The following is a 13564-nucleotide window of genomic DNA, read 5'->3' on the forward strand; positions in this document are numbered from 1 at the left end:
TGAAATGTGGAGGTTTTCAGCTTGAACAGGCTGACGACGGCGGCTGAGAGCGCTGAGCGACGTCTCGCACCGTGGGAAGTCCTTAAAGCGACAGAATCACCTCAAAATCTCTCATCAGCCGTTAAAATTTTCACTGAAAACCAGCTTAATTTTTCGAACCGTGTCCACTTCGATGTGTCTCACAGGTTTAGAAAAAATTTTGATCAAACAACGCGCCAGTCTCTCAGCAACTTCTCAGACAAAGGAATTCCGACGAGGGGCTGGACGACTCCTCCCACAAGGAGTGCTCACAGGCGAATGACGTCACCGACAGGCGTGGAAAAACTCATGCATGCGCACGAGGGTTCAAGCATGTCTGACGTAAAAACATATGAATGAAATCCATATAGTTTTTGAAAAAATAAAAAGGACCGTTACTTTATTGACAGCCCTCGTATTCCTGGGAGAACGTTCAAAAAGTTAATTTTAGTAGCCTTGAAGAAAGCTGAAATAAAATGTGATCATAAAAACAGTTAATGAGTCAAAAAAAAAAATTACTGGCATGTATCATTAAGCAAAAATCAGAACTTAAAGAGGCTTGAGGCTTGCATTGTGGCCTTTTGTTCAGTGCCATTCCCAGTGACCTACACGTGACCTGCAGGACACATAAAACACTACCCTTTCAGCTGTGACAAGCCAGCCAAGCCTGATCTGATTAATCCAGGACAGGCATATGCCACCATCTGTCCCAGGCTTCATTCACACATACAAGATCAAGATCTGGACAGGCATTCAGTGTTGCAGATCTTCAGAAGACGTCACTGAAATGTAGTACACTAGCGCAGTGTTTAATTTGTATCTTTACCAAAATGACAGCAACATTAATAATACAGGGTAAAAAAGTTAAATTAACTTACTTTATCAATGGACTTCTTGAGGTGGTAGTGGAACTTCTCTTTCACCTCATCCAGAAGATGCTTGAGCCTGGGCTCCACAGATGTGCCCTGGTACTTTCTGGCAAGCTGCAGGTAACAGGGCCACTTGGCAGAGTCAAATCCCCAATGGCAGGTCCTCTTATCAGGTGATTTGTGTGAATGCATGACAAACTTCTGCGGTGAAAACAGCAACTGGCACTCAATGCACTGGATGCACGGTGCCTCAGGTTGGGTGTAAAACTGTGGCACAAAGAGGCCCTGGCACTTCCCCAGACACTGGTGTTCCACCTGAAAGCTGGCTTCGCTCTCCTTCAGCAGGCCTTGGGCTGACAATTTGCCACTGGGGTCAGCAGGAAAGGTTGCCCCGGGACGTAGCAAAGCATTACACAAACGTTGTGCATCTGTTAGCGTAATGAGGCCACAGGATGGTGCGTTGAATGGCAAGATACCCAGCACCTTCAGTATATGCAGCTGATCAGCATCACAACGTGAACAGTAGACGTACAGCTCGTCACACACAGTGTTGATCTGCTGCAGTGAAAAGTCACGGAGCACAGAGTTCAGAACCTGGGGCAGGCAGAGTCGCTTCTCACCCCCCACAACGAAACAGGAAATCGACTCTCCTTCCAGCAGTGAGTGGGTGAGCTCAGTTGAGCTGTCGCAGGGAACCAGCAGGGGGCCTCCTCCCAGAACAGGAGGGGAGGGCAAGGGGGGCATGCCAGCAGCAGAATGCTCATGGCCGGTGCGGGCTGAAAAAGCTGCTGGGCCCCCAAGAGAGCTCTGGCTACTCAGAGTGAATTGGGCCAATGTATGTTTAAGTCCAGGGCTCAGGTCGAGGGCTTTGGCAGAGCCCACCACCACATGCAATTCAGCTCGACCCTCCATGTCCATATCAGAGTCATGATGTCGCTCTTCAGCCTGTTCTCTCTTCACCTTGGGAGTTTTAGGAAAGGAGTCCAAGCTGCAATGCATTAGGTTTATTTCTGCCATTACTCGTTTCTTAATTGGCGCGTCTTCCAGTCGCTCTCTGTACAGCCGTTTCATGTTGCCCTTGAATGAGGTCAAGTCTTTAAAAGGGGTTTTTAAACTTGCCTGGGTACTGGCCATGTCTGAGTGCAGGTTTGTTGTGGTTTCAAACTTATTGAGCTCTTTATTTCTCTGAGTCTTTGTTTTCTCCTCAACTTTTTTAAATAACACAAATCGTCTGGTAATTCGACACATGCATAGTGATGACTGAAGTTCTGGGTGTCCTGATCCACTTCCTAAGCATAACAAAAGAGGAATTTAAAAAACACACCACAGGCAATCATTCGCAATCAACACTTTCATTTACAGAAATAAACAAACAAAATTATTTTACCAAAAAATAGATTATGGAACAAGGAAGCTGAAGAAGCTTAAATGTTTTATGACTGCTATCTGGGAAATCACGAGGTCAATGGCTGTTTGTATTGTCTCCTGAGCCAAATGGTCATTACCATACTTCACACAGCCCTTGTAATTGAACCTCAGGGGAAATTTGCATGGAGGTTTTCACCAAATGTTTGGAAACAAACTTTCCAACACAAAGTGTGAATTCTAACAAGCAAAACCAGTTGAACAGATGTGACAACCCAGGAGAAATTCCCACTGACGTTACATTGTTAATTCGGGTTTGATAAACAATAGGTTTAAAAAAAAGTGCCTTTCTCAACCACATTCCCCTATGTCTGCTCACCCCATGCTGACCCCCCATCAACTCCATGAAAAACAAACGATAAAAGCAAGAACAGCAGTAACCCCCTTCCTTCAGTCTTTTCACAGCTTGACATGCAGCAATGTGGAAAGCAGCCTTTCCCCTTCAATTCTTGTGTTCCTTGCACAAACATCATGATAGCACCTACAGTTATTGTAATCCTTGTTGACAAAAACAAAAAAGCAAAAAACGCAATTTCGGTTGATTAAGCAGAGTGAAAGGACTTGCACGCTTTTGCACGTTTCAGCAACATCCCACTGTCGTTTTCCACCGGCTGCGACAACGTTATTATGGTGCAAAATTTTCCAGCTCGATTCCGAAACGAGGTGTCTTTGGGGGAAGGGGTGGGTTGATTTAAAGCCTTAAAATTAAATGTCAGAGTCGATTGCAAAAAAAATAATTTTCATAATAAAGAGGCACCTGGTCTCGTCAAGCATACGGGACTGCTTGAAAAGAAAGAAAGAAAAACAACAACCCCATTGCTTCATTCGATTACAATGTCATGCCTTTGCTCATTCAAACCTGTGCAAATGTTTCACTTGTAGTATGTTTTTTTTTTCTGCTGCAAGGACACCGCGTAAAAATCCTCCTCCTCTTCTAGTCTGCAGACTCTACCTCCTCTGCTGGCTCGCCGCGGCGGCACTGGTATGCTGACGGAGCTGATAATGACATTCACTGTCTGCGCTACAGTCTGCTCCGGGAAAGTCCGACCGGCGCACAAACCCGGGCTTACTGAAGCCCCGGCGGGGGTCAGAACCGAGCTTAACCGCCCCCCACCCCCTCCGCACACACATACACACACGGATAGACTACCTCCCGAAAGGATGCTTATTTGGACCACACAGACGGAAGTCGAAACAAAACGTGTTACAAATAACCGCAGATATCTCACAAATGTATTTACGAGAATAAGCCATAATAGTTAGCTAGCTAACACAGCACCGACAGGCTAACTTACTTCGTCCGCTTGGACTGACTCACAGCCATAAAGAGTGAACCCCGCACCTGGGGGCCAGACAAGCCCGGCGTAGTGACAGATAAAGTGGGCAGACAGAAGGGAAAACACGCGATAACGCTTGTCTCGACAAATAAAATAATAAAACAGCAACACGAATAGCCGGCTAAAACCAGGTTAGTTCACCCCCCCTCCTCTCTCCGTCCGCTGCGACCAACAGCAACCACTTAATCACACTGAGTGAGACGTGCGATTTACAAGAAACAAAGTCACAAGAAGCAGATAAATAATGTGACTTTAAAGCTCCGTGTTTGCGGCTAAAGAGGGAATTATCACTTGCCTGAACGTCTCGTCGCTCGCACACTCTCTCGTTCGGGGTCTTCTGAGCACTGAAGCCTGGCGGAGCGTCAACAAGATGCAGCTCGAGGCTCCGCTCCAGTCCGTGACGTCACACTGCACACGCGCTGAGAGGCGGAGACGTCACCCGGCTAACGGAAACTATGCGGGGGTGTCTGTCCCAAAAAAAAAAAAGCGTGTCTGTCTGTCTGTCTCACACTGTCTGCCGGTGTCACAGACAAAAACGGGAAGAACGCGGCTTTCAGTGTTGCTTAATCAAAAGCTGCTTGATTATTACTTTTTTAGGCAGAGCCATACAACCACATAACCCCTGGCGGCCAAAGGCGTAGCAAGGGGTGGGGTGGGTGGGGGGATTTAAATCCCTGAGGAATTATAACACACACACACACACACACACACACACACACACACACACACACACACACACACACACACACACACACACAAAGAGAGAGTGAAGGTAAAAATGATACTTTGAGCCAAATAAGTAAAAAAAATTCACAAAGCAAATGACTGTATTTCATGTGCTCAAACTACAAAATCAACAATTTTTATTCCAGCAAGCAATTCACTGGTTTGAAGTGCTTCAAAATCCTGTGTCAGTGTTTCAAAATACTCAAAATGCCAAAGAAAGCAGTTGCTTCAAAAACATAATTAATTGTTCATCAGGGAACAATTTATTATTAACACAAACCCCCCCCCCCCCCCCCCCCCCAAATTTAATAAATGGAGCATGCCATAGTGCTGCACTTCACATTGGTGTCCTGGATTGCAACCACGCAGCCGTTCCACTCTCACATCTCTAAAATAGCCATCTTTATTATATGGCTACGATAGTACGTGGGCTCTGATTGGCTGATTTCCGGTCTGATATTTTCCTGTATCAGACTGTTACCATGACAATAGGTCCGGATCGCGTATCAGATTTGCGACTTTGTGTACAATTTTCACAGCGTGAAATAAAACAAAACAAAAATCAAACAAAGAAATTTTGAGCGATGAAGAGGACCATCTGCCAAGTGAATTTTATTACACTGATGAGTTTGAATTGGAGGAATTAACAGCAAATGAGCTCAAAGTGGACATGCAAAATGAAGATCAACAAGATTCAATTCAATTTATTTCCTTTATATAGCGCCAAATCACAACAGAGTTGCCTCAAGGCGCTTCACACAGGTAAGGTCTAACCTTACCAACCCCCAGAGCAACAGTGGTAAGGAAAAACTCCCTCTGAGGAAGAAACCCCAAGCAGACCAGACTCAAAAGGGTGACCCTCTGCTTGGGCCATGCTACAAACATAAATTACAGAAATAATTCACAGAACAATTCACGGACGAATATACAAGAATTGCTGTTGGTGCACAGGACAGAAGATGAAGATGAAAACACAGGTCCAAATAGCTATATAATAAAGGAATTATTAACCGAGCGCAAGGTCTGTACGAGAAAATATCAGACCGAGGTCTTGACAGTACAGACCAAGGCCAGTAAGGCCCATAAAAAAAAAAAAGACAGAGGTCTAATATTTTCCTGTACAAACTGAGTTGCCAGACTTGGTGAGTTACAAGAGGGAAGCATTTATTGTTTTTGAGTGATTGTCTACACTATGTTGTTACCACTGCAGGGACAAAATATGAGACCAGTAATGTATGTTTTTTTCTGATGTTGTGATAATAACCTTCTAAAAATGTATGAAGAGTTATGTCAAAAGCTAAAGCTACAATGTGAAGGAATCAGGGCAGTTTTTTTTTTATCAGAAATAGAATATATCATTCATATGTTCAATAATGTATAATTAATTACCTGCAACAAGAAAGCAATGTGCTTTCATAAGCTTAAAAAATACCCTCGGCTGTTTGAGCGTAACAACAGGAAACAGAATGTGACCTTTTGACCTCTTAAAATAGGTAAGGTTAGCCATCTTTGAACTTCTCCAAGGTCTGTGTCTCAGGAATGTTCCTTGTGAAGTTGAAGACCCTGGCAGTAATAGGACTGGAGTTATACTGAGCACAGACAGATGGACAGAAGCAAAACATTTGCAGTAACCAATGGCTATATTTTGGCCTCGAGTAAAAATGAGCCCTTCATATCGGAGCGTATGGAGGAACATACTAACTCCATCTTTTACATTTATCAATACAGCTGGAAAACAGAACCAAAATGAAGAGGAATCAGTAGTTGCTCCTCTGTACACTGGCTAGCGGGTTTCTAGTGCAGACTAACACATTTTGGAAAAATTTATTTTTATGAAATGGAGAATCGTACATTTTGGCATGAATCCCTGTCAGCAAAGAAGTAAAAACATGACAGGAATCAAAATCATGACCAGTGACTACATAATGCAATCTGTAACCTCGCCCCTAGAGGACACTAAATCCTACACACTGTAGTTTTAATGGTGCAGACTGTCAGTATCTTATCTGCAGAAACAGTTCTTTTTGCAAGCACTTGGTGGGGTTGATTTTTATTTTTTTATTTATTTGTATTATTGATTAATTTTTATTTTTTTTTTGTTATTATGTCCACCAAGGACATAATAAAAACATCAGCGTTTATTTATTTGTCTGTCTGTCTGCCTGCCTACCTGTTAGCAGGATTACGTCAAAACTACTGCATGGATTTTTGACTAAATTTTCACCACAAATAGATATTAAGGCTATGGAAAGAATCCATTAAATTTTGGAGGTGATCCAGATCCTGATCTGGATTCGGGATCAAAATTTCTGGATCAAGATTTCACTTTATATAGGCTTTGAATGATTCCATCAAAACTACTTCACGGATTCTCACCACAGATAGATATTATGGCATGAAGGACTCCACTGAATTTTGGAGGTGATCTGGATCTGGATCCGGATTCTGGCTCAGGATTTCACTTCACAGGCTTTTCAGGCTTACTTCAAAACTACTTCACGGATTGTCACCAAATTTGCACCACAGATAGATATTAGGGCATGGAAGACACCACTGAATATGGAGGTGATCTGGATCTGGATCCGGATTCTTGATCAAGATTTCACTTTATACAAGCTTTGAAGGGTTACGTCAAAACTACTTCACGGATTCTCACCACATTTGCATCACAGATACATATTAGGGCATAGAAGACTCCACTGAATTTTGGAGGTGATCCAGATCCGGATCCAGATTGTCGGACATCAGAAATCTCTGATTTCTCTTTAGATGTGGCAGCCTATCATGTTTGTAAAAAAAAGAAAAAAAGACACGATTCAATAGATCTCCTCCCCTCTCTGTTTTTATATACCTATCCTCATAAGGTCAAGAGGTCATTCAGGCAGGCTGCTCGGCCTTCAGTGAAGATGGGAGTTCATAAATCTGAGGGGATCAGAAATGGGATGATTGTGTAATTATACTATATTTATACCATTAACCTTCAAGCAATTTTCTTGGCTTGTTTGACTGTAACTCGTCTTCTCGTCTGGAATCTGTCGTCTTAAAGGTTATGGCGCTCTGGCGGCACAGACTGTGTACTTTTTATTTTCAGCTGGGAGTACACGCTGACTGGCTGGCTGACCCACAGTCTGATGTGACACATCTGTGAGAGCAGAGCAGCTTGATAAAGCTTTGATAAACAACACGGCTCGCTGTTTGGCCACAGCCTCTCTCTCTCTCTCTCTTTCTTTCTGGCTCACTCTCTGACAGCAAGGTCAGCAAATGTATTATGCGAGCAGATGTGCGTACACCCTGTTCAGCTCCACACAACAACACCAGAGACATTGATTTCCACGTAATAGCATCATTCCATGTGCAGCGAGAAGTGAATTAATCTCGTATGTGCAATAATGCGACCAGTGCTGATTGTTCATTGGGGGAAAGAAAAGAAGAGCTGAAAGATGAAATGGACAGTGATGGGGGGAGTGTTCTCTGACAGCATTTAAACTTACTACTACACTGATAAGATCTGCCATTAGCTGATACTCTTGTCTAGTTGTTATTGGACTTATGTCCTCTCTGAAATCAATGGTGAAAACTGAAATATTTTCCAGGTCTTCCGGTAGACGTACCTCTAATTTTGGGTAATGATGCATGCTGAGGTGTAGGCCTGAGATCATGTGCACTATACAAAGACTCCTAGTCACCAGGTTGGAGGGAGGGACATCATTCAGGCTATATTTACCATGTGTGCCAGCAAAGCAGGGTACTGTAATTGGTCCTGTGTGCATGTGTCTGCCTGTGCAGAAGATAACTACAAAACGACTGGATGGATTTTCACTAAACTTGTTGGGAATATTACTTGGGCAAGTGTGTCAACATGATTTACTTTGGGAGAGGATTGGACAAAAGTCAAGGTCAACGTCAACAAAAACATGATGCGAAACACGTTTTTTGCAATACCTCCTCAACCAATAGGGCTGGAGAGATGATCTAAAATTGATACTGATCAACAAAATATTTGTGATTGATTGGTATAAGTGATGTCATGATGAAGTTATGTTTGATCAGATTGTGCAAGGTTTTTGATGCCATCCGTCTGATTTGTTGTAACTAGGGGTGCACACCGATTAGTGAGTCCCTCCAATTTCTCCCTTGTTTTCACGCAGCAGTTCCGAGATGGATTTGCATGTTGATTTGCACCAATTAGCTAAAAATAAACATTAAACTGCATTTTTCTAAAAATTCTAAAATTGCATATTAAGACATTTTAGCATTTTATGACTTCCAACATATTTTTGTGACAATATTATTACATTTCTACAGGAACTGTGGACCCACTGCTCAGGCTGCTGAGTTCTGTTAAAGATTCAGTGTCTGCTTTTGTTATTTATTGTTCAGTAAAGTAATTTCCACCATTCATTAGTTTACCAGAGAAGCCTACAACATATTTTATGCTTTATCATTGCTGGTTTTGTTAATTTAGGTTTTACTTCAGGTTTTACACTCTTGCTTATTGTGTCAAAAAGCAATTGAAAAAAAGAGGGGTGAAGAGGCTCGCAGTAGCGGTAAACAGACTGTTAATTCCTTAAGTCTTGCAGGGTTGATAGAAACTGTTCATTACAATACTCACACCTGACCGCAGGTCTTCTGATTTTCTTCTACTGCTGATATGTTGAAGATTACAAAGTGAGTTGCTCATGTTGTTGAGTTGGTATTGTGAGCATATGATGGCTTTTCCCATGACGGCTGCTCCATTTCTTCACATTCAGTTCTTCCTAAACTATTATTAGAAGAATTACAATCGAGCATTCATAACCATCTATTCGTTAGTGTATAATTTACCTGCAACAAGTGGGTGGGGGCCCTTCATATCTACATGGGAGCACACCCCCTTAACAAGGCCCCATCACGCACCATAGCCCAAAACATGCTCCCTCACCACTAGATGGCAATAAATCTGACACATTATAGATTTTAAAGAGTTTGGTCCAACATGAGTGCCATGGAAGTTATTCTTGTAACTATAACACAATAAGGCTGAGCATTCAAAACCATATTTCAGTTTTCTAATTTCCAATGAGAATTCTGATATTAACCTCAAATTTCACACTTTAATATTAGAACTCTCTATTTCTCTTGCGCTGTCATCTTCATCTACATTACTTCTATAGACCTTCACCGTGTCCACTGAGTTCTTTTCCCACTTGGTGTCCAGTCCAGTAGCCTCCTAGGACATTCTGAGGTGCATCCATACCAAGTGGAAACTGTAGTTCCTTTTTAAAATACATTTTTAACACTGTGACAGTCGTCACTTTGGGCCTTAGTGGAGAAAAGTGTCAGATCCTTCCTCAGCTGAAAGGGCCATTATTTAGTAATTTATAATCCAATAGAGGTTGAGCAAAGTGGTAACATGACATTTAGCAGCATCTTTGTGATATTAATGGGGTCTCAAAATCAGCAAATGAAAGCATTAAAGATCATTGTTCTCCAGAGACCTGATCCTCCAGGCAAATACTGCAGATGCATTGCTATCAAACAAAATTAACTATGTATTAACAGTGTTGGCAGGAAATACAACTTATGCACTAGCAAAGAGGAAGAATTATTGAAACCATATATGCTATTTTTCTACATTTTCCACATTTCTGTGGAACTGATGGGGACAAAGTGAACCATGGTAAACTGGGACAAAAATGACAGAGCCTTCAGTTAGTGGATAATCGACTTCACTGACAGCTTTACACAGAGATTCAAAAACAAAACTAACAAAGAAATTTACTCACAACATCCCATAATAACAACATGAAAAAGGTTTGTTTTTTAAGTTTTTGCACATTTACTAAAATAAAAAAACTAAGAAATTACATGTACATAAGTATTCACACCCTTTGCTTAATACTTTGTTGATGCACCTATGGCAGCAATTACAGCCTCACGTTTTCTTGAATATAATGCCACAAGCTTGGTGCACCTATCTTTGAGCAGTTTTTCCCCATTCCTCTGTACAGCACCGCTCAAGCTCCATCAGGTTGAATGGGAAGCATCGGTGCACAGCCATTTTTATATCTCTCCAGAGATGTTCAATCTGATTCAGGTCTGGGCTCTGGCTGGACCACTCAAGGACATTCACAGAGTTGTCCTGAAGACACTCCTTTGATATCTTTGCTGTGTGCTTAGAGTCATTGTCCTGGTGAAAGATGAACAGTTGCCCCAGTCTGTGGTCAAGAGCGTTCTGGAGCAGGTTTTCATCCAGGATGTCTCTGTACATTGCTGCATTCATCTTTCCCTCAATCCTGACTAGTCTCCCAGTTCCTGCTGCTGAAAAACATCCCCACAGCATGATGCTGCCACCACTAAGCTTCACTGTAGGGATGTACCTGGTTTCCTCCAAACATGACGCCTGGCATTCATGCTAAAGAGTTCAATCTTTGTCTCATCAGACCAGAGGATTTTGTTCTGGACATGTCTCTATGTGGTGGCTCTCCATACACTGACACCAGGCTCAGTACACTGAAGCTCCTTAAGTTCTTGAATAAGATTTGCTCAACAATCTTCTCAAGGCTGTGGTCATCCCTGTTGCTTGTGCATCTTTTACTACACTTTTCCCTTCCAGTCAACTTTCTGTGAACATGCTTTGATAGAGCACTCTGGGAACGACCAACCCTTTCATAAATACCCCTCGGTGGATTATCCTGCTAGCGGAAGGTGTAACTGTCTTGTGGACAACAGTCATCAGTCTTCTTCATGGCTGTAGTCGACTGAACCAGAAATTCATGGAATTTATCCTGCATAAATTGTGACTTTGACGTGAAATGTTCAGTGTTTTTATTTTGGAGGTGTAGGTTGTAATTATCAAAACATGAGTCTAGAATGTATGAATTTTTCAGTTTCTGAAATAATTGGCAAAAAAGGAACTTTTTCACAATATTCCATTTTTTGAGCTACAGCTGCACACAGTTCTTTTACATTTAAGTGTTTATCATGAGCAATCCCCCTTGTTCCTTAATGAAGTAAATCTTTTTATTGCTTCATTTTACAGAGTACCACGACAGTCAAGATCACCAGTGACTGCAGCAGAACAATGTGCAAACTATGCCACGAAGTTTGCTGTGCACTTTAAATAGCAATGTATGTTTTACTAAAGGATTGTGTTTAACACCAAGTAAGTCTTCTACTGCTTAATGAATCCCTTCAGGGATTGAATAATACGCTCAACACGATAAGAGCAATTAAAACGGGATTGTTTGCAGATCCTCCTCCTGTTTTACATCATTAATTATACAAGGTTAGTTCCCTGCCTCTTCCGCAGGGCGATGTGGGGACACAGGGCCTGGGGAGGCGTACTTCCATTCTCCAATGGAGAGGGCACAACAACGTCAAATACAACATCATGGGATTTCAGAATTATGCAGAGACATTTATCCTTGTCCTTTGCATAGTGAAGCCCTTTTTACCTCCTACAGTCACAAGGAGAGTCATTTCCTCCCAAATCAGGTTCAATTGAGGAGGAACAGGGTATGGAATAAGCCCAGCATGTTTTTTTTCCTCCCTTTCAGCCACCATTGAGTTATTGCAGCACACAAATCAATCAGCTTTATTATTTTTCTGAAACTTCATCCTTTCTATGTTCTTTTTGTTCTACCTTGCAAACCTCAGCAACGTATGACATCATAAGAGTAGCTCCAGTGTCTATGACCTTTTCACCTCTGCGATTGTTTTAAGTCACGTGACTGCAGGTAGCTGGACTCTTGTGTCTCTTCTCTCAGTCTGACCATATACACAGGTGAGCACGAACAGGTTGTCTCATTTCCTGAAATCACTAGAAGTCTAAACTGTAAAACTAACTTGTTCTCAACACCCAATGATTGCTATATATTTAGTATACTGCAAAAACGAAAGTGAAGTCAAATCAAAACCTGCTAGATATCTAAAGATCTTTTGTATTAACATTTAAAGCACCAGCATGTTTGATTTACAGATGTTTATTATCAAAAATATATATAGCATTTATAACCCTTTATTTATTAGTGTATGATTGCCTGCAGCAACAAATCAATATTTTTAGTAGTTTTGAATAAGGCCTTGGTTGCTAGGACAGGCTAACAGGTTTGAAACCCTCATTTTTGTGAGAGAGGATCACACATATTGCTTATCACAAGAGAAGGAAAAGGAGCATGAAACATAGCAAAATAAATAAATAAAATAATAATAATAATAGTAATGAAAAAGCAAAGCAAAATTGTGACCAGTGACAGCATGATGCAATCTGCAACCTCACCACTAGATGACACTAAATCCTACATACTGTCACTTTAAATGAACAACCAATACACTCACAACACACCGTAAGACGAGGAGAGAAATAAAATGTTTATTTTACTGTGTTGCTTTTCTTTTTTGTTTTTTTGCACAGTAATAATCAAGGTCAGAAGAGTCATGTGGGTAGAGTTCACCCTCAAAATACAACAAAATAGTGTTTTTATTAACATAGTGACCATTTGGAATCAATGTAGTGATAAAAAAAAAAAAATTTGATTCATCAAAAGTAACAAAGGTAAAGTGTGTAACAGATTGTGCTCCTACCACAACATGAGAGCAAAAACACTGTCCGAAGGAAGCTCTGATCACGCAGTCTGCAGATTCATGTGCAAACAAACTGTAATCCTGCTGCAGTGAGGAGGTAAGGAGCGGCTCACCAGATACACTTTAAAGCAGCCCCACCCACACAAAAAAGTCCAATAAAAAAAAAAAAAACTGAATTGTTGCTTATAGTTTGTAAAATGGAAAGCTCTCATTCATTTTTAAGCCACAACCCCCCAACCCCCCCACCCAAGAGGCTGCAGGACAGCATCAGCAGGACAAAACCAGACTGTGTCACAGCTTCAGACTTTCAACCGAGCTTCACTTCAACAGTCACTTAGTAGTTGCACATGGAATGATGATGTACACACACACACACACACACACACAAAAAAAACCCATAGGTTTCAGAAAGGCATAATATTAAAACTGGGAGAACGAAAAATCTGCACATACATACATAAAACCTCAGCTTTAGGACAGTACATCTTCCTGAAGCTGTACATGAAGCTGTGATTGGAGTGACTGTGCATTATGCAGCCTTTGTTTCATTAATAGTTGCACAGCTTCACCGCGGAGTGGCACAGAAGATATATTTATATTTTTAATTATTTTAAAGAAGTTGTG

At 41.5% G+C, this 13564-nt stretch overlaps 1 protein-coding gene across 1 annotated transcript in view; it reads right to left on the minus strand.

Annotated features, from left to right (window-relative positions):
* skila (SKI-like proto-oncogene a) overlaps positions 1-4070 on the minus strand; it is a 51468-nt gene extending 47398 nt beyond the window's left edge. The window contains exons 1-2 of the mRNA XM_034183498.1: positions 3945-4070; positions 897-2176 (exon numbers count right to left, since the gene is read on the minus strand). Coding sequence (XP_034039389.1) covers positions 897-2135 — 1239 coding nt within the window. The 5' untranslated portion in view covers positions 2136-2176; positions 3945-4070. The remainder of the gene's footprint in view (positions 1-896; positions 2177-3944) is intronic.
* Positions 4071-13564: the final 9494 nt, after the last annotated feature.

Source organism: Thalassophryne amazonica, chromosome 12 (genome assembly GCF_902500255.1).
Source record: "Thalassophryne amazonica chromosome 12, fThaAma1.1, whole genome shotgun sequence".
Taxonomy (NCBI): Eukaryota; Metazoa; Chordata; class Actinopteri; order Batrachoidiformes; family Batrachoididae; genus Thalassophryne; species Thalassophryne amazonica.